This window comes from Oncorhynchus mykiss, chromosome 28 (assembly GCF_057628025.1).
Source record: "Oncorhynchus mykiss isolate SJ-2025 chromosome 28, ASM5762802v1, whole genome shotgun sequence".
NCBI lineage: Eukaryota > Metazoa > Chordata > Actinopteri > Salmoniformes > Salmonidae > Oncorhynchus > Oncorhynchus mykiss.
This window is the reverse complement of record NC_143049.1, coordinates 21649907-21675748: the sequence shown is the minus strand read 5'-3', so window position 1 is coordinate 21675748 and position 25842 is coordinate 21649907. Positions and strand designations below refer to the sequence as shown.

The 25842-nt window shown below is 42.8% G+C and overlaps 3 protein-coding genes across 5 annotated transcripts; 2 read left to right on the top strand and 1 right to left on the bottom strand.

Annotated features, from left to right (window-relative positions):
- Nucleotides 1–679: 679 nt before the first annotated feature.
- LOC110508718 (target of EGR1 protein 1) lies at nt 680–5935 on the bottom strand. The gene is made up of 7 exons (XM_021589463.3): nt 4579–5935; nt 4397–4437; nt 4178–4274; nt 3939–4097; nt 3525–3784; nt 1692–1854; nt 680–1523 (listed from the first exon to the last, which is right to left on the bottom strand). Exons 1-7 carry the CDS (start codon nt 4690–4692, stop codon nt 807–809), a joined length of 1551 nt encoding a protein of 516 aa, XP_021445138.1. The 5' UTR covers nt 4693–5935; the 3' UTR covers nt 680–806.
- LOC149970798 (uncharacterized) lies at nt 4782–7981 on the top strand. The gene is made up of 4 exons (XM_021589464.3): nt 4782–5653; nt 5874–6027; nt 6234–6412; nt 6639–7981. Exons 1-4 carry the CDS (start codon nt 5504–5506, stop codon nt 7011–7013), a joined length of 858 nt encoding a protein of 285 aa, XP_021445139.1. The 5' UTR covers nt 4782–5503; the 3' UTR covers nt 7014–7981.
- LOC110508719 (selenoprotein Pb) lies at nt 6648–24000 on the top strand. Of its 3 annotated transcripts, XM_090226083.1 has the most exons (7): nt 6648–6786; nt 8570–8812; nt 9093–9305; nt 16111–16177; nt 16296–16399; nt 19851–19907; nt 20151–24000. In XM_090226083.1, exons 2-4 carry the CDS (start codon nt 8586–8588, stop codon nt 16115–16117), a joined length of 447 nt encoding a protein of 148 aa, XP_090082209.1. In that variant the 5' UTR covers nt 6648–6786; nt 8570–8585; the 3' UTR covers nt 16118–16177; nt 16296–16399; nt 19851–19907; nt 20151–24000. The 3 variants fall into 3 exon arrangements, with proteins under 3 accessions (XP_090082209.1, XP_090082208.1, XP_036821790.1); XM_090226082.1 differs by having other exon boundaries at nt 19851–24000; XM_036965895.2 differs by lacking the exons at nt 16111–16177; nt 16296–16399; nt 19851–19907; nt 20151–24000 and adding an exon at nt 10122–10520.
- Nucleotides 24001–25842: the final 1842 nt, after the last annotated feature.

The window sequence follows — 25842 nt, the reverse complement described above, 5'->3', positions numbered from 1 at the left end:
TACCAAAGGATCACTTTATAGCTCTATGTATAGAGGAATGTGTCGAGTGTGGCTTGAATGTGTGATCCACCACACTTTTGTCAGTGGGTCCTATTTTTGGTCAGCGGCTCCGTTGGGTATAAGCTGTGCAAACAGCACTAGTTGGTGTGGATGGCTCACTCACTTGTGCTTTGGTTCATGACTCCCTTGGCACCTGTTTTGATATACTGAAATACTCCAGTCAGTAACTACTTTAATAGGAAATTGCACTTGAAAAGAACAATGTTAATCTCGTTTATCACTACATTTCTATGCAATAAATGTAAACTGTGTCAGGATTGTTTTGCATAGAGGATCTATTTTGATATTTATAAAAAGATCAATTTCACATCTTACTACTTTGTATGCAGTTTGTCTGGATGCAATGTTGTGATATTGATTGTTCAAATTCTTTATTTTGTTGTTATTCCCCTCCAGTCTTGGCTGATTTATGAACATGTATTAGCAGAACACTTGTTTTAATCCAAATCTGGTTTGAGTTGTACTTTGTTTAAGGAACATGTTCCCAATCGCTTAAATAAATGTTTATTTTGCTTCTTTTGGTGACCCTATAAAGGTAGTCATACACTTTACTCATCGTTAGAAATAAGGGCTTGCCTGCCTCACATCAAGTAGTTTTCAGGACACAAATCACCATGTCTGTCATAACCAAGGAAAAGCCTTTATTGAAACAATACTGCATGAAATTAAACTAAAATGTACAGCGAAGTACTTTAACTAAAAAGGCTTTATTATAAACCAGGAATAGGTTTGGTTCCATTTAATCTTTATACCGTTCCCTCTACTTTGCTAACCACACCCTTCCCCCACACGACATCCATCTTGTGCAAGTGAGCCTTGAAGGACTTGGAGAATGTGCTCTTGACGATCTGCATCGGGACAGACTTGCCACTGAGGTAAACCTTGTTCAGGCACTCTGGGAGCCAGGACTCGGCGCTCGGTGGCTTACCTACTCTCTCTGTCAAAGTGGCAGCATAGGAGAAAATGTAGCCCGTCATGAATGCGTCAAACCCTGCCCGGTGGGTACCTCCCTCCAGCTTCTTCCTCTTGGACTCTTCTTTCTTCTCTGCATCCGGTGTGGCCAGAGGCTGTGGCTCTGACACTCCATTTCTTTCCACCTCTTTGTCTGTCTTCATTTCCTCATCTGCAGACACAGCCTGTGGCTCTCTGACTCCGTTGCCTTCCTCCACCTTAGTCTCCACCTTAGTCTCCATCTTCTCATCGCTCTCTGGTATCTGTGCCTGAGCCCCATCTACCAGCTCTGTGAGAGGGGGAGGTTTGGTGTCTTTGTCAGGGATCACCTGGTCCTGCTTTAGCTCCATATGGGGCTGCTTGCTCTTGGGGGCACCTTCAACTTTCCCCTGAGAAGAGTTCTTTCTTTTCCTCTTCCGTTTCTTTTTCTTTTCCTTTTCATCGTGCTGGATGATGAGGTCAGTGTCGTGTGACAAGGGACACTGTGACCCATTGGGGCACCAACCATAAGCCTGGCAAATACAGAAAATACAAGCTAAGTGGTAAACATGGTACTGATTACTGCATTACCATTATAAAAATAGTATATGAAATACCCCAGTGCTGATTATCCTAGCACAGACATTTTAGTGATCCTTTAAAACAACCTGGTTTATGAGAAGTGATATACTACTACTTACAGAGAAGCGCTGGCAGACATTGAGAAGTCCATCCGGGCTAAACCCAGCTAGACAGGGCCTATAGTCCACATAGTTGCTCAGGGGCGCTGAGTATTTGCAGAACTCCAGGAACAGATGGCGTCCCCCACCACCAGCCTCAATCGACTTGCTGTTGTCCAGTTTGCTGTGAAAAAAATGACCACCACAAATAACTTAAACTACCTCTTGAAATGTGGCGCATATATAGTGCATTGGGAAAGTATTCAGACCCCTTGACTTTTTCCACATTTTGTTAGGTTACTCTTCATTTTACCCATGATCCTGACTAGTCTCCCAGTCCCTGCCACTGAAAAACGCTGCCACCACCATGCTTCACCATAGGGATGGTGCCTGGTTCCTCCAGACGTGACGCTTGTCATTCAGGCCAGAGTTCAATCTTGGTTTCATCAGACCAGAGAATCTTGTTTCTCATGGTCAGGTGCCTTTTTGCAAACTAAGCGGGCTGTCATGTGCCTTTTAAGGAGGAGTGGCTTCCGTCTGGCCAGTCAACCTTAAAGGCCTGATTGGTGGAGTGCTGTAGAAATGGTTGTCCTTCTGGAAGGTTTTCCCATCTCCACAGAGGAACTCTGGAGCTCCGTCAGAGTGGCAATCGGGTTCATGGTCGACCCCTCAGAACAAGGCCCTTCTCTGCTCAGTTTGGCTGGGCGGCCAGCTCTAGGAAGAGTCTTGGGAGTTTCCAAACTCATTCCATTTAAGAATGATGGAGGCCACTGTGTTCTTGGGGACCTTCAATGCTGCAGAAATGTTTTGGTACCCTTCCTCAGATCTGTGCCTCGACACAATCCTGTCTCTGAGCTCTATGGACAATTCCTTTGACATCATGGCTTGGTTTTGCTCTGACATGCACTGTCAAATCAAATTTTGTCACGTACCAAATACAAGCAGTGTAGACCTTACCGTGGGACCTTATATAGTTGGGTGTGTACCTTTCCATATCATGTCCAATCAACTGAATTTACCAAAAGGTAGACTCCAAGTTGTAGAAACGTGTCAAGAATAATCAATGGAAACACACATGAGCTCAATTTCGAGTCTCATAGCAAAGGATCTGAATGTTTATGGAAATAAGTTATGTTCTTAATACATTTGCAAACATTTCTAAAAACCTGTTTTCACTTTGTCATTATGGGATATTGTGTGTAGATTGATCAGGAAAACATTTAATTTAATCCATTCTAGAATAAGGCTGTAACGTAACAAATGTGGAAGAAGTCAAGGGGTCGGGAATACTTTCAGAATGCACTGTACTTATCAAAATGTTGTGGCAAACAGCACTGATATACTACCACAGATTTACGGTCAGATTGAATTTAGGCCTTAGTCTATCAGATCAAGCGTTAACTGGCAATAGCAGACACCTGCATAGCGGATGTTTTGACGTTGTCAGAGGTGGAACTGCATTGGCTCAGTCAAAATCAGTGAGCAGCTGCTCTTGCAGTCATTGTCTCAAAGCCACACCCGCCCTACTCCTGTTAGAAGTTCAGCACGGGAAAGTATAGGCTATATAGAAATAATTACAATCTAATTGAAAAATCAGTAAATAATACAGATTTCTATCAGTCTAATCTAGGTGTATATTACATATCAAGTTCAAACTTGTAAACAAGGCTGCATGGGGATTTTTGTTAATGCGACTACGTGCAGCCAATGGCAGTGTCCACTTTAGGTATTATGCCGGGAGCCACTTGTGGATTTGTGCGCTCCAACGCATTTTCACTTCCGACATGTCAAAAAAATCGCTATGCGGATGTGATTGAATTGAGCCCTGAATATATTAGTATTTACTATACTAACCACTTCTTGTAGGCATACTCCAGGTAAGAGGCAGCAAAGCGCAGCTCATACTCTGTAGCGTACTTGGTGTCATAGATCCCAGCAGGGAACATCTGGGACAAGTCAGCAGTGAACGTGCCTAGTTTATCTGGCAGTTGGGCATAGAAGCACTGATAAAGGAACACCATGTCAATCAAGCCATTGTGCAGCACCAAAGGCTTGCGAGCCCGTAGGAGTTCCACAAACAGCATCCTCATGTTCATTCCATGGGCATCCACTCTCTGGATACAAGAAAGGAATAGAACACTGGATCACTTCACCACTTAAAGGTAACAATTAGGAATAGTCCACAAAATAAATGCTGTGGCCTAGTATCGTTTAAACGTGTGCATTTGTCTCTGTGGATCTGAGCGATTAACAACATCTTGATCTCACCCTGTCATTGCCCCTGAGATAAGGGACACCTTCAGCATATTGTTTGTTGAAGTCAAATCCATGTTGCACCAGAAACTGCACGGACTGTGGTTCAATTACGTACTCCTCACTGCAGAGCAATGTCAGGTTGTACACCTGCACAAGGTACGTATCATCATCCTGGAGAGAGATAAGACGTCAATTAATGTCAAACTGTACATTTATCTTTCTGAATGTCAATGTGCAAAGGAGACCTTTACCTTGTTTTCAAGTTTCTTATAACAAGCAAACCCAAGGGAGAGAATGGAGCGTGTGCGAGCTGCATTGCATATGGCTTTGTAACGGTCCTCTATGCATCTTAAAATTAAAACAGAGATAGATCCAATGCAACACTTGAGATTGAGATACCATCGTGAAAGTACAATACATAATGAGAAAAATCCAGATTAAACTTAAATTAATAAAACAGCCATACTCACTCTGCCAGCAAAGCTTTTCTATTTCCAAGGCCACTCAATTCCTGAAACAAAACATGCACAGACAGAATTACATTATTAGTGTCAACAGACCTACATAAAGGTTGTTGGGCCCATATAATTACATATAGAAGACCATGTACGTAGCTAGCAATTTTTTCGACTTAACTTGATGCGACACTTACCGTATCCAGTGCAATGAAGGAGGCCGTCTTGATTGCAAGGACCATAGCAGGCCACAGTTCTTTGAAATTATCATTCTGCACATCAATAACAGGGACTACCATGGAGGATGTCATAGCTACCAGGTAAATATTTGAGCACAACCAAAATGTTCGACGTCTGTATTCTAACGTTAGCTAGATAGCTAAGCTAATGTTAGCTAGCTAGCTGAAGACAGTGGGATCGAGTGACTAAACTTATTGAATGGCCGGGGAGCTCATTGCATGGTGTTTTCGGTTGTCCGATGAAAGCGTTCTGTTCACTAGTATGCGATATTCTTCACGTTATTCCAGTTGGAAAGATCCAAATTCATGGGGAAAATGAAGCGTAGCTTAAACTGCAAATATTCTAACGTGGTCTGAATAGGCCCTCTCAGATTTTCCGTCAACACACAAAGGACCCCAGTACGCTTTCTGTAATCACTTAATTTTCAACATGGGGACAATTTCGACTAAACATATATGGTGTTTTTTCTTAGTCACCATAATTCGAATTTTAATGCGTGAGATGTTGTATTTACTTCTTTTGAAAAAATATTTGAAGCAGGCAGTTACTTGGATACCGGTGACGCCAGCAAACAACCGTTGGGGCAAATGCGCCATTTTGGCTCTAACAGTCGGAATTTACTTTCTTTGCAATGTAATATTTTTTGGGCATGCTGCGACCATCGCTTAATCTTTTTGTTAATGGTTGGGATGAGATCATGTTTCACCACATTCTGTATTTGGTGTTTTGTTTCCAATGAGACAAGTGTAACGTTCTGGTAGCATTAGCCTCACCAAGCTACATGCTAGTTAGCTGTGTCGTTCGATTGCATTGCCAACAACACTGGCTGATGGTTAGCTTGCTAGCTATATTTAGCTGTTTTGACTTGTTAGCTCGCTAGATATGGGTGGGTGCTCCGCTCCAAATTGCTCAAACTCAACAACAATTGGGAAGCAACTGTTTCGTTTTCCAAAAGAGCCTATACGTAAGAAGAAATGGCTTGTAAACTGCCGGCGTAATTTTTTACCAACTCCACATTCCAGACTGTGTCAGGCAAGTTTTTTATGGGTGGCTAACATTACTGGCTAGCTAGGTCCATCAGTGAACAGTTCCCTAACTCCAAATTAGGACAAAACATGTTGACAAGTTTGCCAACACATTTAATATCATAACGTTATTAGTTTATTTTAGTGCAATATAATGCACCAAGAGAAAATACATCGATATGTATGTAGCCAGCTAACGTTAATCATACAGCTATGTCTTCTCGCAGGACCATTTTGAGCTGAATCAGTTTGAAGAAATCGCCAGGTCGCCAGCAGGGGGAAAGAAGCTGAAACCAAATGCCGTCCCCACTCTTTTCAATGTGCGAGATCCACCTTATCCCGTAACCCCACAGATAGTGCTACCACTCAAGCCAGAGCCAGGTAACTGAACTTTTTATTTATTTCTAAATCACATTAACATATGTGAAATTAAATATTGATAGATTACCAGATAGCACACAATTTGTCAGATAGAAGCCTAATGCAAATGTTGGTCCTGTTGATCTAACACACAACTGTTAATTCCTGATCGTAACAGTGGATCAAATGACTGAGTCAAATGTGTTGCTAATGCTCTGTCTATCTAGTGGAGAGGGATCTCAATGTGGGGGATCATGGCTACGCACGACGGCAAACAACTCTGGGCATGGAGGAAGATGATGCTGATGAACTACACAAGGCAGAGGAACGTCCCTGCATCCATTGTCAACATTACAGAACACTGCTGGAACAAGAAATGCAACACACAGCCAGATTACAGAAAGAGGTGTGGTGGTAGCTCCTTTTTCTCAACAATTTAAAACTATTGCCTCATATATAAAACAACTTTCCATTCAAACTTTTTCATTGGAAGTTATTGTTATGCGCAATTATGCAATGGACCCTTTAGTCTTTTAGTTATTAGAATGATTTTACAGGTAAGAACAACACCGTTTTGTGAAAATCTTTGAAAAGACAACACTTCAACATGTATGTTCTCTTCTTTTGTGTAGGTAGAGGAAATGAAAAAGCGGATGTTCAGACTGGATAGAATAGAGAGGGGCCTCCAGACATTTCTGTATGAAGACCAGATCCGTGCCCTGACACTGACCAAGCGTTCCCGGAGAGCTGTGTGGTCCCACGAGACAGTGCTGAAGGCCCGTAAGATCCGATGTGCGGTTGGTGGCAAGGGTTATGAATTCCTCCGGGAGTTAGGCTACCCCCTGCCATCTTATAGAACTTTATGCAACCGCCTGGATAACAAAATCATGGTGACGACAGCCATGGGGTGTGATGAGCTGGCAGAGCTAGGTCTAGGAATCATATCCACATGTGATAGTCCAGAGGGAGATGGGGACGATGAGGCTTTCATTGGAGTGATCTCATGAAAGAGAGATTTTACATTTATTTATTTATTTATTTATTTCAATGTGTTTCATTTTGGAAGAATGCAATGCAATGCAAAATTACAGGACAATAGAGCAAAGACTGACTCTTTGAGGAAAAATAAGTATATATTTTTTAAATAGTTGGGGGGAACAAACTCCATATACTTTAAAATGACTAAAACCAATTTTTAATTATTATAAAGGACCTTTACATTCATACAGTTTTATGACTGTCTAGCTCGCTAATAAAAAACAAACAAATTAAAGCTAGATAGTTAGGGAGCATTGAAAATTCCAAAAATGATGGATTGAGGACAATTTTAGCAAATTTTGACGCTATATCAAATTTTCTGTGCGGCCCACCAGGCCATGATGAAGACCGGATGTGGCTCCCAGGACAAAATGAGAAACCAAGTCCAAAACCAAGAACACATTTTGAAGGGATACTTCAGGACACAGACGAACTTATGGATACCATTTGTATATCTGACTCTGGGGAAGTAGATAAAGGGCATAATTCAGAAGCTAATCATTTGCTGTACTGCAGATGGCCTTTAATTTTATTGCTGAGAATGTTTTGACAAATACTAAGGAAGAGCAGAATTCTAACCACTGTTTGCAGAGTTTTTATTTGCCCCCCCCATTGTCACTTATGTTAAGTGGACAAATTGGAGGAGTAGGTTGTATTTTGTCATGGGAATCAGTTTAGCTGCATTTGGAAACTGCAGTGCAGTGTACAGCCTTTGGAGAACTGTGGTGCCTGCATTGTATACTGGCTGCGTCCCCTGAACTCAGGCTGAATAACCTGAGGCTTATTTTGTTACAATCACTAATGGGATATTTGCTAGAAAGCAGAACCTCTTGGTGGGAGGAGGTTTGTAGACAACATACTAAAGGGGCACCTGAGCACACTCTGATTGATCAAAACAACGGTACTGTAGAAGAAGAATAAATAAATATTTTAAGTAGGCTGCTTGTGGCTTTAATTTTTTGGGGTGTATTCACATTTATCACTCCAATAAAGGGTGAAACATCATTTTGGACAGGAGACAATACCTTACTCTTAGTACTGTGGTGACTAGATTCTATGAAACTGATTCATGTTACAGGAACTACAGTGCATTTGGAAAGTATTCAGACTCCTTAACTTTACACATTTTGTTACGTTACAGCCTTGTTCTAAAATGGATAAAATATAACATTTTCCTCATCAATACCCCATAATGACAAAGTAAAAACAGGTTTTTAGAAATGTTTGCTAATCTATAAAAAAAGAATCAAAATACCTTATTTACAAGTATTCAGACCCTTTGCTATGAGACTTGAAAGCTTAAAAACAGCAGTGTAACACTATCGGTTAGTTGTGTCGAGCAGAAGAGAGCCTCAACTAGGTCAGTCCAGTTATGTCATTCAGTCGTTTATTTTAATTGCATACTGTACTTAGCAGAGACTATAGCTATTTTCCTTGCTAGAGATGCATTTGAAGATTTGCAATGAGAATCAAATCTGAAAATGAGCTTCTGACATTGCCCTCTCTCTCCTGGAACTCTTTTTAGGTGAGGTTGGGAGAAGATGATGCAGGGTCTCTTTACTCTGAGGCTGTGTGCTGCTCTGCCAGGGCTCCTATGGGCATCGCCTCTGTTAGTAGAAGGGGACAATGATGCCTCCAAGATCTGTAAGCCGGCACCGCGCTGTGAGATCAAGGGCCATGGGGCCCCCATGAAGGGGCTGCTTGGAAATTTAGTTGTTCTGGCTCTACTGAAAGCCTGCTGACACTTCTGCCTCACACAGGCCTCCAAGTAAGAGAGAAGTCTTCAGAATCTGCCTGGCATAATTACTGTGGACCTAATGTAACATACTGTTATTATACCACTGTGGAAAGATTTGGGGGGAAATCATAAGGATGCGGTAATGTATTTTCAAACAAATTGATGTTTATGAAATGCTGCTGGTGATCCATTTCAGAAAGTTGTTAAGAGCTGCCTACCCAAATATCCAATATCCAAATGATGATAGAATGGGGAGGAGTAAATATCGGCATCTGTATCACGTTTGCCCTATCTTTGTCCCGCTGAGTAGACTAGAAGGCCTGCATGACAAGCTGCTGCGCAGCAACCTGACAGACATGTCTTTCCTCATTGTGAATGAACGGGAGGTCCAGTCCTGAGCCATGTACTGGGAACTGAAGAGGAGGGCCACCCCGGACATCCCTGTCTACCAACAGGCCCAGCTACAGGATGATGTCTGGGAGGCCCTATATGGAAACAAGGACGACTTCCTGGTATATGACAGGTAAGAAGGGAATGAAACACGGCCACTATATCGCTCTCCAACCAAGGTGCCGGGATTGAGGAGCAAAAATCCTGATGGCTTAGGGCCGAAATGCCTTGGTTTTTACTTCAAACAATAAAGAAGCACATTTATCAACTTCCACTGTCCTCCAAGAGTTGCTGAATAACCTCTTCACTTCAATACGACAGGTAAGAGCCATCACAGAGGGGTCCTTCTGTGGGACAGCCCAAGTCCAAGTACTGTCATGTTATTTCTCAGAATTATAAATGTTCCATGAATAAGGAATGGGCTTGTATTGATTGAAGGCAACATGTCAGCACTAATCTAAAGCTTACCACTGCTCTTTGACTTCAATGGCATGAAGTATCTGTCAGGTTTAAATTAGATATTTTCTATCTACAGAGATCTTTGTAATTGGTGTGACACCTCATTCATGTAGCCATGGATCTCTCTCCTCTCGCTGACAGATGTGGGAGACTGACATGCCACATAGTCTTGCCCTACAGCTTCCTCCACTACCCCTATATAGATGCAGCTGTCAGAGCCACTTACCACAAGCGCATCTATGGCAACTGCACCATGAGTGAAAGCACACTATTAAAGGGAATCGCAGACATTTCATTTCTGTTTGGTTCGTCATTAGAGAACGCTACTGTCTGCTGTAGTGCCCCCATTGGAATAGAATGTCTGGAACACCCCTTCCTATAATGGGAACTGATTCTGAATAATAATGAGATCGCTCTGTGGCTCTCCCAGGTGATGTCTTTTTAGCTCGTACCTATTTTGTTAACTTTAGTGTGTTCTATTGTTATGCAGGAATCCAAATGGAGTTACTCAGCTGGGTGGAACAGCAGACAGCGAAACGAGTCTCTGAGCAGCGCAGGAATGGCTGTTAACAAGACAGACACTACAGTGTCAGATTGAAGTCGCTACTGTCAGCAACCCAGTTCCAGATGTTGTCTGAGGGGGGCGGTAACATGCCAAACATACATCACCAGCAGCATCATCAGCACCACAACCCTGGGTCAGACACAGATAAACAGGACTCCGATTAACATAATCTGTGTCGTTGCGGAGACGAGTAACAGTTAGTTAGCATGGTGGTGGGGGCTTGTGTCAGTGACTTGACTGTCTGATAAATAGTTTTGTATGAATTCAGTTTGATTTTGTCTGTGCCTGTCAATTGTATCTGATAAAGTAAACTTGTACAGTAAACTGGAGTAATTTGGCCCTTGGAATACAGTATGTCTTCCCTACATGTGACATGTCGGGTGACATGTTCTACTCTCTGCTATGAAGTCTGCAGGGCAAACCTTACTGAGGTGTCTGTAGACATATGCTGTGCTGAGGAAAACGGGACTGACAGTCACTGAACCCATGCAGGGCAGGGTGCTGGATGTCAGGGTAGACTTAGGCATCCAAAATGTAGGTTCCAGGTTCCTGGTTGTTCCATGGTCAGATAAATCAAATCAAATTTTATTTGTCACATACACATGGTTAGCAGATGTTAATGCGAGTGTAGCGAAATGCTTGTGCTTCTAGTTCCGACAATGCAGTAATAACCAACAAGTGATCTAACTAACAATTCCAAAACTACTGTCTTGTACACAGTGTAAGGGGATAAAGAATATGTACATAAGGATATATGAATGAGTGATGGTACAGAGCAGCATAGGCAAGATACAGTAGATGGTATCGAGTACAGTATATACATATGAGATGAGTATGTAAACAAAGTGGCATAGTTAAAGTGGCTAGTGATACATGTATTACATAAGGATACAGTCGATGATATAGAGTACAGTATATACGTATGCATATGAGATGAATAATGTAGGGTAAGTAACATTATATAAGGTAGCATTGTTTAAAGTGGCTAGTGATATATTTACATAATTTCCCATCAATTCCCATTATTAAAGTGGCTGGAGTTGAGTCAGTGTCAGTGTGTTGGCAGCAGCCACTCAATGTTAGTGGTGGCTGTTTAACAGTCTGATGGCCTTGAGATAGAAGCTGTTTTTCAGTCTCTCGGTCCCAGCTTTGATGCACCTGTACTGACCTCGCCTTCTGGATGATAGCGGGGTGAACAGGCAGTGGCTCGGGTGGTTGATGTCCTTGATGATCTTTATGGCCTTCCTGTGACATCGGGTGGTGTAGGTGTCCTGGAGGGCAGGTAGTTTGCCCCCGGTGATGCGTTGTGCAGACCTCACTACCCTCTGGAGAGCCTTACGGTTGAGGGCGGAGCAGTTGCCGTACCAGGCGGTGATACAGCCCGCCAGGATGCTCTCGATTGTGCATCTGTAGAAGTTTGTGAGTGCTTTTGGTGACAAGCCGAATTTCTTCAGCCTCCTGAGGTTGAAGAGGCGCTGCTGCGCCTTCTTCACAATGCTGTCTGTGTGAGTGGACCAATTCAGTTTGTCTGTGATGTGTATGCCGAGGAACTTAAAACTTGCTACCCTCTCCACTACTGTTCCATCGATGTGGATAGGGGGGTGTTCCCTCTGCTGTTTCCTGAAGTCCACAATCATCTCCTTAGTTTTGTTGACGTTGAGTGTGAGGTTATTTTCCTGACACCACACTCCGAGGGCCCTCACCTCCTCCCTGTAGGCCGTCTCGTCGTTGTTGGTAATCAAGCCTGCCACTGTTGTGTCGTCCGCAAACTTGATGATTGAGTTGGAGGCGTGCGTGGCCACGCAGTCGTGGGTGAACAGGGAGTACAGGAGAGGGCTCAGAACGCACCCTTGTGGGGCCTCAGTGTTGAGGATCAGCGGGGAGGAGATGTTGTTGCCTACCCTCACCACCTGGGGGCGGCCTGTCAGGAAGTCCAGTACCCAGTTGTACAGGGCGGGGTCGAGACCCAGGGTCTCGAGCTTGATGACGAGCTTGGAGGGTACTATGGTGTTGAATGCCGAGCTGTAGTCAATGAACAGCATTCTCACATAGGTATTCCTCTTGTCCAGATGGGTTAGGGCAGTGTGCAGTGTGGTTGAGATTGCATCGTCTGTGGACCTATTTGGGCGGTAAGCAAATTGGAGTGGGTCTAGGGTGTCAGGTAGGGTTTGAGTTTGAGTTTATTTTTTATTTTTACAGGGACAGTGCACATTAATCAACGTTTCAGTAAAAGTGCCGGTTTTAGCCAGCCGGCTAATTTTCAACCGCAGTCCCTGGGCAGGTTATTAAAAACAATTACAATATAGACAATAGCAGCATAGAACAAGCAAGACATAGCAACATAGGACAAGCAAGACATAGCATACAGACAGAGTAACATAAAACAAAAAGCAGCAAGACAAAATTCATAAAAGCAACAAAGTGTTTCCACACCTCACAAGCTACAGACAACAGACAACATGGAAAGCGGCAACACACAGCTAGGGACCATGTTCACAAATCTGATTGACCTTTAGCCATGTCTTCAAGCATTTTGTGAAAGTGTGATATGTGGTGCAGTTATGTGTGTCTGATGGCAGTGTATTCCAGACATGGGAAGCTCTCACAGAGAATGCAGATTTACTAAAGGTGCTTTTCCTTAGGGGAACTATACAGTCACCTCTCATGGCAGACCTTGTGGATCTGCTGCCATATGTCTGGGTTTTCTGTTTAACAAAAATATTGAGTGGAGGGGGAGCCAGGCCATTAAGGATCTTGAATACAAGACATGCGTCGGTGTATTGCACAAGATTTTCCCAACTCAAGAGCTCATGCTTTCTAAGAATGTGACAATGATGATGGCTATTGGGCTTCCTATCAAGCACTTTGAGAGCCTGTTTGTAGACAGACTGAATAGGTTTTAATGTTGTACAGCAAGCTTGGGCCTAACTAGTCAAGCAGTATGTTAAGTGGGGGAGTATCATAGATTTGAAGTACAGTTTTGCTACCTCTGTAGTCAAACAATTTCGTATAAATCGGAAATTAGCTAGGTTGAATTTGGTTATTTGAATGACCTTTTTCACATGCTTTTTAAAAGAGAGGTTGGAATCAAGTATGATGCCAAGGTACTTAAAATCAGATACCACCTGGAGCTTCTCCCCTGACACAGGGTGGAGGTGATGTGGTCCTTGACTAGTCTCTCAAAGCACTTCATGATGACGGAAGTGAGTGCTACGTGGCGGTAGTCGTTTAGCTCAATTACCTTAGCTTTCTTGGGAACAGGAACAATGGTGGCCCTCTTGAAGCATGTGGGAACAGCAGACTGGTATAGGGATTGATTGAATATGTCCGTAAACACACCGGCCAGCTGGTCTGCGCATGCTCTGAGAGCGCGGCTGGGGATGCCATCTGGGCCTGCAGCCTTGCGAGGGTTAACACGTTTAAATGTCTTACTTACCTCGGCTGCAGTGAAGGAGAGACCGCATGTTTTCGTTGCAGGCCGTGTCAGTGGCACTGTATTGTCCTCAAAGCGGGCAAAAAAGTTATTTAGTCTGCCTGGGAGCAAGACATCCTGGTCCGTGACTGGGCTGGATTTCTTCCTGTAATCCGTGATTGACTGTAGACCCTGTCACATGCCTCTTGTGTCTGAGCCGTTGAATTGAGATTCTACTTTGTCGCTGTACTGACGCTTAGCTTGTTTGATAGCCTTGCGGAGGGAATAGCTGCACTGTTTGTATTCGGTCATGTTACCAGACACCTTGCCCTGATTAAAAGCAGTGGTTCGCGCTTTCAGTTTCACGCGAATGCTGCCATCAATCCACGGTTTCTGGTTAGGGAATGTTTTAATTGTTGCTATGGGAACGACATCTTCAACGCACGTTCTAATGAACTCGCACACCGAATCAGCGTATTCGTCAATGTTGTTGTCTGACGCAATACGAAACATGTCCCAGTCCACGTGATGGAAGCAGTCTTGGAGTGTGGAGTGGTTATTCTGGTTATTCACAAGCACGTAGCCTAAACCTACTATGTTCTGTATAACTCATCTAAATGCACAATTATTATTCACAATCAGAATCGGTTCCCATTATAGGAAGGGGTGTTCCTGTTCTAGACATTCTATTCCAATGGGGGCACTACAGCAGACAGTAGCGTTTTCTAATGACGAACCAAACAGAAATGAAATGTCTGTGATTCCCTTTAGAAGTGTGCTTTCACTCATGGTGCAGTTGCCATAGATACCCTTGTGGTAAGTGGCTCTGACAGCTGCATCTACAGTGGGGCAAAAAAAGTATTTAGTCAGCCACCAATTGTGCAAGTTCTCCCACTTAAAAATATGAGAGAGGCCTGTAATGCAGGGCAGGGTGCTGGACTTCAGGTTAGATTTAGGCATCCAACATGTAGGTTCCTGGTTGTTCCATGGTCAGATACTGGTTATTCACAAGCACGTAGCCTAAACCTACTATGTTCTATATAACTCATCTAAATTCACAATTAAAAGTATGATTATGATGATGTATGAATGTAATCAAAATAAGTTCAATATGTGTTATGTTCCCATGTTCATAAAGGGTGAACTTATTTTGCTTGTCTTCAGTTACTGTTAGTGGATACAGTGAGGAAACCGAATATGACCACATCACCAGCATAAAGTGACATAAAACAGGCACCAAGTACAGACAGTGGGGAGGGGGCAGCCAGAAGTAGGGAATTCCAAATGCTGTTTGAGAAAATGGGTTTAGTCTGAGGAACAACTCAGCTGCTCGATTACTGATGTGCCAGAGAAGAGAGGTTGGTGACCTGCATTCCCGGTTGAATGAGTCTTACCTTGCTCCTACTGATCTGTGAGCCATAGATTATAAATTAGCAGCAGGGCTACATCTCACTGTCAGTAGTGTTTCACCTTTATGTCAACTAATGAATTTCCCAAATAATAGGACAATATTACTGCCTGGGGCTATATCTAATCTATTCACCATTCTTTAAAACCCGTATTTTTTTTTTCACTTTAAATAACCGCTCACAAGTGGGCATGGCATTAAATAGATAGGCTAAAACACTGCGCAGCAGATGGATTACTTTATTGCGGTGCGGGGTGATGGTACGCGATAACTCAGGTCAGATATCATCGTCAACACTGGGAGAATGGCGCGCTGGACGGCAGACAAATTCAACAAACTCCATGCCATGGTTCGGTGGTCTGCGACCTTCAGATCAGCAATTTGTGCAAACCGGTCGATGAGTGCAGGCTACGAAGTACGTTCTATTCAGTTTGCACCGGAATATAGACTATTAGAGCCTATTATAAATAACTGTCGTATGACAAAATCGTTTGTCATTTCTAAAGTTGTGTTCATTTTAGCATGAATGCCCCTCTAGTCTAGACTAGTGGTATAGCCAAGGGAAATGCCTTCATCATCACCACTATTTATGCCAACAACACCTTGTTATTTGATATAGGGCTGTGTTACACTTTCTTTGAAGATTTCTTTCACAGAAGAGTATGTTAAATCTTTTGTAGGAGACAGGGAATGAAAACAAATGGCTGGAGGTTGAATAAGTGTGGTTGTGTAAGGGATTTTCTAAATCCTCCTGAAGCAAGAAGCTAAACCTACTTTAGCTTATCCAGCCGGCCAACTGACTTGAGTTGACTATCAACAAAACGGCTGCCATGCTTCAGTGGATCTGGTATAAGTAGCTGTCGGGTATTTCTGTGCAGGTTTTACAATTGTGTCCCATTCCATAATTTACCAATCTGACGTTAGATGGCAGTACTGTCCTGTACATATACCATTCCTCATATGGAAATGTCTATGAGTGGTGAAATGGGTTAAACTTCTAGGAGTTATTTATTGTAGTTTCATTAATCAGGGTTGACTTTATATAATGTAAATTGGTAACTGAATATAACTAATCACATAATGCATTTTTGCAGCGTTTAGTTATGGCCACAACATGGCAGAAAATCCAACTGTTCTACCAATGAGTGCTAGACAATAGAAGTAACTAAGTCTTCTTCTGTGCTTCTAAAACCAATTTCTTAGACCATAGTAATGCTGTCTCTATGTCCTTCACCTGTGCCAATCACCTGCATCTTCATGTGCTACCTGCTCCTCATAGGGGTGGGCCCCAAGCTGATGGCTCAGACAGCCAGTCAACCTCAGCCTGTGCTCATCGTTTACAACTTTGCCATGGTCTGCATGTCTGCCTGCATGTTCTATGAGGTATGAAAACAGGGGAACGCATGGACAGCTTGTAGCTATTTTACCCATCTTGGATGCTTTAGATCTATTGTACACAGTACCTATCTATATCCTTGTTATGTGTAAATATGTGACGATGATTAGCTATTTCTCTACCTGTAAACGTATAGTATTTTAACAATTTTTCTTCCTTTTTTTATTTTATAATTGGATAGTTTATTTATTCACAGGTTCACAAATAATATTATAAATCAAATCTCATTTTAATGGTCACATACACATGGTTAGCAGATGTTTTTGCGAGTGTAGTGAAATGCTTGTGCTTCTAGTTCCGACGGTGCAGTAATAACCAACAAGTAATCTAACAATTCCACAACAACGACCTAATACACACACATCTAAGGAAAGGGATGGAATAAGAATATAGACATATAAACATATGGATGAGCGATGGCCGAGCGGCATAGGCAAGATGCAGTAGATGGTATAAAATACAGTATATACATATGAGATGAGTAATGCAAGATACAGTGCCTTGCGAAAGTATTCGGCCCCCTTGAACTTTGCGACCATTTGCCACATTTCAGGCTTCAAACATAAAGATATAAAACTGTATTTTTTTTGTGAAGAATCAACAACAAGTGGGACACAATCATGAAGTGGAACGACATTTATTGGATATTTCAAACTTTTTTAACAAATCAAAAACTGAAAAATTGGGCGTGCAAAATTATTCAGCCCCTTTACTTTCAGTGCAGCAAACTCTCTCCAGAAGTTCAGTGAGGATCTCTGAATGATCCAATGTTGACCTAAATGACTAATGATGATAAATACAATCCACCTGTGTGTAATCAAGTCTCCGTATAAATGCACCTGCACTGTGATAGTCTCAGAGGTCCGTTAAAAGCGCAGAGAGCATCATGAAGAACAAGGAACACACCAGGCAGGTCCGAGATACTGTTGTGAAGAAGTTTAAAGCCGGATTTGGATACAAAAATATTTCCCAAGCTTTAAACATCCCAAGGAGCACTGTGCAAGCGATAATATTGAAATGGAAGGAGTATCAGACCACTGAAAATCTACCAAGACCTGGCCGTCCCTCTAAACTTTCAGCTCATACAAGGAGAAGACTGATCAGAGATGCAGCCAAGAGGTCCATGATCACTCTGGATGAACTGCAGAGATCTACAGCTGAGGTGGGAGACTCTGTCCATAGGACAACAATCAGTCGTATATTGCACAAATCTGGCCTTTATGGAAGAGTGGCAAGAAGAAAGCCATTTCTTAAAGATATCCATAAAAAGTGTTGTTTAAAGTTTGCCACAAGCCACCTGGGGGAGACACCAAACATGTGGAAGAAGGTGCTCTGGTCAGATGAAACCAAAATTGAACTTTTTGGCAACAATGCAAAACGTTATGTTTGGCGTAAAAGCAACACCCTGAACACACCATCCCCACTGTCAAACATGGTGGTGGCAGCATCATGGTTTGGGCCTGCTTTTCTTCAGCAGGGACAGGAAAGATGGTTAAAATTGATGGGAAGATGGATGGAGCCAAATACAGGACCATTCTGGAAGAAAACCTGATGGAGTCTGCAAAAGACCTGAGACTGGGACGGAGATTTGTCTTCCAACAAGACAATGATGCAAAACTTAAAGCAAAATCTACAATGGAATGGTTCAAAAATAAACATATCCAGGTGTTAGAATGGCCAAGTCAAAGTCCAGACCTGAATCCAATCGAGAATCTGTGTAAAGAACTGAAAACTGCTGTTCACAAATGCTCTCCATCCAACCTCACTGAGCTCGAGCTGTTTTGCAATGAGGAATGGGAAAAAATGTCAGTCTCTCGATGTGCAAAACTGATAGAGACATACCCCAAGCGACTTACAGCTGTAATCGCAGCAAAAGGTGGCGCTACAAAGTATTAACTTAAGGGGGCTGAATAATTTTGCACGCCCAATTTTTCCGTTTTTGATTTGTTAAAAAGTTTGAAATATCCAATAAATGTCGTTCCACTTCATGATTGTGTCCCACTTGTTGTTGATTCTTCACAAAAAATACAGTTTTATATCTTTATGTTTGAAGCCTGAAATGTGGCATAAGGTCGCAAAGTTCAAGGGGGCCGAATACTTTCGCAAGGCACTGTATGTAAACATTATTAAAGTGACTAGTGATCCATTTATTAAAGTGGCCAATGATTTCAAGTCTATGTAGGCAGCAGCCTCTCTGTGTTAGTGATGGCTGTTTAACAGTCATATTATAGCTTCTTGTTCAACAGTTGCAACAAGGTTACTTAATATTGCTGCCTACGGCATGGTGTTTAAATGTTTTGGCAATGTTTTCCACGAAACTGCTCAGAAAAGTAGCCTATAATTAGCTTTGTACTGTGCCCTTCGCCAATGAATCGCGTAATTGAAATCATACCTGTGCTATGGATCGTTCATTTCTCACCCTCTTCCCAGGGAACAGTCTTATCTGGATGCTCAGGACATAAAAGTCTTCTTTATTTGTGTTGTTGTTGAGAAAATATGTATTTGTTCAGTAATTATTTGGTTTGGGGGGGGTACAGGTACATTATCCAATTAAAATGATATGTTTATAAAACATGTACCCGTAGGCTTTAACTCAAAAGGAAAACATATTTTCTTTCTTCCTCAGTTCACAGCGTCATCCTGGTTGGCAAACTATAGTTTATCATGTCAGCCTGTGGACTACAGCACCAGCTCAGTTCTCGACTAGCCTACCTGGTTAAATAAAGGTGTTCTCGACTAGCCTACCTGGTTAAATAAAGGTGTTCTCGACTAGCCTACCTGGTTAAATAAAGGTGTTCTCGACTAGCCTACCTGGTTAAATAAAGGTGTTCTCGACTAGCCTACCTGGTTAAATAAAGGTGTTCTCGACTAGCCTACCTGGTTAAATAAAGGTGTTCTCGACTAGCCTACCTGGTTAAATAAAGGTGTTCTCGACTAGCCTACCTGGTTAAATAAAGGTGTTCTCGACTAGCCTACCTGGTTAAATAAAGGTGTTCTCGACTAGCCTACCTGGTTAAATAAAGGTGTTCTCGACTAGCCTACCTGGTTAAATAAAGGTGTTCTCGACTAGCCTACCTGGTTAAATAAAGGTGTTCTCGACTAGCCTACCTGGTTAAATAAAGGTGTTCTCGACTAGCCTACCTGGTTAAATAAAGGTGTTCTCGACTAGCCTACCTGGTTAAATAAAGGTGTTCTCGACTAGCCTACCTGGTTAAATAAAGGTGTTCTCGACTAGCCTACCTGGTTAAATAAAGGTGTTCTCGACTAGCCTACCTGGTTAAATAAAGGTGAAATAAAATAATAAAAAATGTCATGCGGGCAACAAAGTCTGTCTCATATCATCCACTGCAATGCATTGCAATTGCCTTGATAGACATATCTAAATGATTTCGAACCTAAAACTACTGCTGAAATGCCTTCTCTCTGTGTTCTGAACAGATGGCCAAGGTCTGCTGGTGGTTTTACTCCTCCAAAGTCATCGAGCACAGTGATATTGTAAGTACACGTTGGGGATTCTACTATCCCGGGTTGAAGCAAAAACGGTGTAAGCCGCACCACTTGGACTATATTTACATCTCTTCTATCAAGACATTTTATGTGCTGTCTATGTGACTAATGTCTGTAAATGTAGCTAACTCCTGAGGATTTGTTTTCGGTATTTCTTGTCATACTCTTGTGTAACTGTCATGTTATTTACTCAAATATGACATGTCTCTTCCTGGTGTTCTTCATCCCGAGGAAGAAGAACAGTCACTTGACCTTCCTACATGTCTACCGCCACGGCACCATGATCTTCAACTGGTGGGCTGGGGTCAAGTACGTGGCAGGAGTACGTCCCATTCACATCACTACAGCAGGGGCAGTGTTTAATTTAACCGGTGATAGACACAGACAATAATCTCCTGTCTGTAACAGTATGACACTGCACAATCTATTTCTTGTATCTGCTTCTTGCTCGGTCTTGGTTGGAAGAATGATTAAGCTTTTCATACTTGTTCTTCTGGAGATATACAGTGCACACACCCACGCACTGAAATGCACCTGACATTTCAATGAGTCTGGAACACATGCAACCATACCCACATTGTCCTTGGAACTGTTTCCTGTCCCTGCTATTTGAAAAAGACATTTGCCACGGTGAAAGCAGCGGTGATCAAACTAGACTAGCAAGGATTGGAACAGAATGGCAAAGATTAAGACAAGCTTTTGGCACTAAGATGCTCTATAATTTGTTTAAAATGGCGGTGAGTTTGCAGAAAACAGCTGGCAGTGCATTCTTGGTGCAGCATTTGCCCTCTTTTTGGTTTAAAGATAGTAAACACAGCCTGGCTATTTTATTTCATATCGCGTGTCCTAAGACAGACAGATGGGCGGTTAGTCACACTTTGAGATTAAATCAAGACGTTGCTATTCAATATTAAATCCCAGCTTTAGAAACAAGTTAAACACAACTGACCAGTGAATAACTATAAACATACCACGGAAGGAATAGCAAATTCTCTGGGTATTTTGTGTCTTCCTCCCTCCAGGCTTCCTTATAGGCCTTATCAACTCATTGGTGCATGTGGTGATATAGACTACATGGCCAAAAGTATTTGGACACCTGTTCGTCGAACATCTCATTCCAAAATCATGGGCATTAATATGGAGTTGGTCCGCCCTTTGCTGCTATAACAGCCTCCACTCTTCTGGGAAGGCTGCTGCGGGGACTTGCTTCCATTCAGCCACAAGAGCATTAGTGAGATTGGGCACTGATGTTGGGCCTGGCACACATAATCGTCTAGAATGTCATTGTATGCTGTAGCATTAAGATTTCCCTTCAATGGAACTAAGGGGCCTCGCCCAAACCATGAAAATCAGCCCCAGACCATTATTCCTACTCCACCAAACTTTACTGTTGACAGGTAGAGTTCTCCTGGAATCCGCCAAACCCAGATTTGTCTGTCGGACTGCCAGATAGTGAAGCATGATTCATCGCTCCAGAACGCGTATCTACTGTTCAAGAGTCCAATGACAGTGAGCTTTACACCACTCCAGCCAACGTTTGGCATTGCGCATGGTGATCTTAGGCTTGTGTGCGGCTGCTCGGTAGTGAGTGTTGCAACCGAGGACAGGCGATTTTTACTCGCTACGCGCTTCAGCACTCGGGCGGTCCTGTTTTGTGAGCTTGTGTGGCCTACCACTTCGCAGCTGAGCCGTTGTTGCTCGTAGACGTTTCCACTTCACAATAACAGCACTTACAGTTTCCATGGCAGCTCTAGCAGGGCAGAAATGTGACGAACTGACTTGTTGGAAAGTTGAAATCCTATGAAGGTGCCACATTAAAAGTCACTGAGCTCTTCAGTACATGCCATTCTACTGCCAATGTTTGTCTATGGAGATTGCATGGCGGCGTGCTCAATTTTATACACCTGTTAGCAACGGGTGTGGCTGAAATAGCTGAATCCACTAATTTGAAGGGATGTCCACATACACTACATGGCCAAAAGTATCTGTACTACTGGCTAGCAGCTCTAGGGCCTCATATGCAGAGATATCTTTGGTGGAAGCGCTACCTCACCTTCCTGCAGCTGGTGAGTAGAGTGGCCTTGATGCAGAGCCTCTGCTACAGTATGTCTGCCTCCCAAATGGCACCCTGTAACCTATTTTAGAGCACAAATTTTGCCCTAGTGGAATAATGTACTATTTGGGAAGCACCCATACAGTACATCCTACAGTCTAGATAATACTAATTTACATTTATTGTATATCATGTAAAAGCAGGGTTTCCCAACCCTCTCCCCGCGCCTTTAAGTGCATTATCCTTCAGTGTTGCCAGGATGCTAGGATAATTAGCCTGTGGATGATCTGGTCATTGGAAGAAGCCTTGTTAAAGGTCCAATTTTTATCTCAATATCAAATCATTTGTGGGCAACAATTAAGTATCTACCTGTGATTGTTTTCAATTAAATGGTAAAAAAGAAAAAAATTGCTTCTTAGCAAAGAGCAATTTCTCAAGCAAGAGTTTTGCTTGGACTGTCAGTGGTTTGAGTTGGGTGGGGAACACTGAACATAAGGTTTTAAACTCTTTCTTATTGGTCTGTTAACTAATTTTACAGCATGTTGACGTCACAATGGAAGGCCAAAACTCCTTCCCACCAAAACAGGCTGAAATCTCAAGGCCAGTGTGTATTATTGGTGTGCCAAGACAATAGGATAATATGTATTGAGCGTTAGTGCCAACTCATACTTTGCTTGTTAGTTTCCTGATTTGGTCCCCATGTGGTTTATTGTACTCTTTCTATGGGCTCTACAACTGTACAGTTTCAATGTTGTCACACTGAAGCCCACAACTAAGCTTTCTTCTTATTGACACTAGTTATGTTGACCCTCTATGACCCCAGCTCCACTTCCTCATAGTGACCATCTACACCAGCACCAACCTGTTCACTGACTGCGAAACCTCTACCAGAGCTAGCTCACCAAGAACAGCAAACAGACATGGGAGGAATGCAGAGGCAAATGTTACACATTTTATGTCATTAATATTGTATTTTGTAAAAATATTGATCTATTTATTGACCAATCATGTTCAAGTAAAGCAGGTCTCTATCTGCTGGCCTATGTTTCTGTTCCAACCTTCCCTCCCACCTGTGGGATAACAAACACACACAGACACCCAGAGCAAGCCCTCTCCCATTCCCTCCCAGCCCCCTTTTGGTCATTAGGGATGAAATCTCACTGGTGACTCTGCCAAATTGAAATAAACCCGAGCAGGCCTCCTGTGCCACTTAATTTGTTTTAGGAGTCATTGGCTGGGAGGTTAGCCAATCGCCAGTCAGCAGGCAGCTTGAAACTGCCACCCTGAGCCACTCCCTCCCGGTCTCTGTTCTGTTAAGATTCCCAGTAACCCCCCCTCCTCACCCGTCACCCCCTGTCCCATCAGTCCTCCTGTTCCCCCAACATTCACGTCAGTACACCAGGGACACAATATTAGATGCTCTATCATGACACAAGGCGAGACCCAGACCCAGATGCAGATACAAGAGGCAGATAGTCTTACAATATTTTATAATCCAATAGGATAAGGCAAGAGAATGGTCTTGGACAGGCAAAAGTTCAGAGTTCAACAGGTACCAAAGGGCAGGCAGAATCAAGGTCAGGGCAGGCAGGATGATCAGGCAGGCGGGAAAGTATTCCAGAGTCAGGCAGGGTTCAAAACCAGGAAGACTATCAAAAAGAGAATAGCAAAGGAGAATGAGAAAAACACGCTGGTTGACTTGACAAACATACAAGACGAACTGTCACAGTGAGACAGGAAACACAGGAATAAATACACTGGGGGAAATAAGCGACACTTGGAGGGGGTGGAGACAATCACAAGGACAGGTGAAACAGATCAGGGCGTGACATCCTCATCAATTGGCTTCACCATCTTGTTGTCTTAGTTCTCTCTTTACGTAGTGTTGTGGTGTCTCTCTTGTTGTGAAGTGTGTTTTGTCCTATATTTTTAATCCCCTCCCCTGTCCCCGCAGGTGGCCTTTTGTTAGAATTTGTTCTTAACTGACTTGCCTAATTAAATAAATAAAAAATATATAATTAAAATCAAGCCCTAGACAAGTCAAATCAGGTGTTTTTGTCCAGGGCTACAACAAAAATGAGTGCTGTTATGGGTACTGGAGGACCGGAGTTGGGAAACACTAGACTATAATCTAAAAAATGTTAGCTGAAGTGGGCTAATTGACTGTCAGTGACTGACACAACAAGAGGAAAACTGCTAATGCACAACCACATATCGAAATTGCACCTTGTGTTCTACTATTCTAACTCTCAACAGTAAGCTGAGACTGAACCCCCACCCACCAAAAAACTCCCAGGCCGTCCCTGAACCTGGGTGTGTAACTCTCATTCTGTCACCATTCATGGGTGCTGGAAAACGACGTAGCTCAGTGCTCAGTCTGTTGTGTTGAATTGCATGCCAGATGTCTTAAAAAGCAGCTCGAACAGCATTCACTGCGAGGACAATCGCACAGGCACTGTGACGTCTTTGTGACACGTGTCACGACCAAGGACAGAGGGGCTTTGTGGCCCCATGTAAAGCAGCCAGTTGTAAATGTCTCTCATAGATACAGCTGTGTAGATTTACAGACCATATGCTGCTGGTGAGATGACCATTGTTTTCCCCGCAAGTATGAGTGTCACATCTCGTACCCCACAGCTGATTGCCAGAAGCACATTAGGACATGTTTTGTCACTGGAAGCAGCTCTGTAGTATTGCTCTGGGGGCATGTGTCCTCTCCCAGAGATATTTGAGAGGAGCAATATACTGCTGTCGGTCTTCAATCCCAGCCATCCAACACCACATGCCCATGGCTGTGCTGGTGCCACTGAGTTTACAGTCTGAAAACAAACCCTTGAGTCTCCTTACAACACATTGTCTGTCTGTGCATTGTGTTGATGCAAATGGTAGATACATGATAGCTAGTGCTTTCCACCACTCTCATTTTAATCAGTTTGACACAGCCGACACTCCTACTTGGCTCCCTAAGCCCGTTACATATTATCTGACAAGATGTCCTCTTGGAACTTGTCTTTTAATGTGACTCGTCTGGGAGAATGCAGTGGTCTACAGCCGCAGTGATTTACAGCAGAGGCCACCCCTCCTTAACGTTCATCCACTGACTGTCTTGTGCAATAAACAAGTGACAGGTTCCTGGGTGTGCAGTTAAATGTCACTTTCCCCGTGAGACGGGAGATGAAGGCCATCCTTTAATGCCACTGTCACTTTAAGTATCGACGGCTTCCTCTCCTGCCGCCGATTGATAAGGGGAATTGAAAGCGGATGAAAGCACATTACTTTGTGATGGAGAGAGGTTGGACGGAATGAGAATCTCTCCCCTAACTCCCTCCTCTGTTTCTCCCTCTCTTTGTTTGTCCCTTTCTTTAGTTTAGCATGTGACGGTTGTGACATATTAAGGGAGACATCTTCCCTTCAGTGGCTGGTGCCAAATGATTTGTGATTGAGAAGGGGGTCATTTGAAAAATGTGTGTGCTGTCCTCAGCTACACTATGCTGGTCTACGTGTACAGTGCCTTCAGAAAGTATTCATACCCCTTGACATATTCCACATTTTGTTGTGTTACAGTCTGAGTTCAAAATGCATTAAATAAAAAATAAAAAAAATTCTCATCCATCTACACACAATGCCCCCGTAATGACAAAGTGAACATGTTTCTAGAATTTTGTTTTGCATATTTATTGAAAATGAAATGAAATACAGAAATATCTCATTTACATAAGTATTCACACCCCTTTGCTATGACACTCCAAAATATTGATTTAATACATTTTGAATTCAGACTGTAACACAGTGAAATGTGAAATAAGTCTAGGGGTATGAATACTTTCTGAAGGCACTGTAGGTATACTGTAAAATACACATAACTACGCT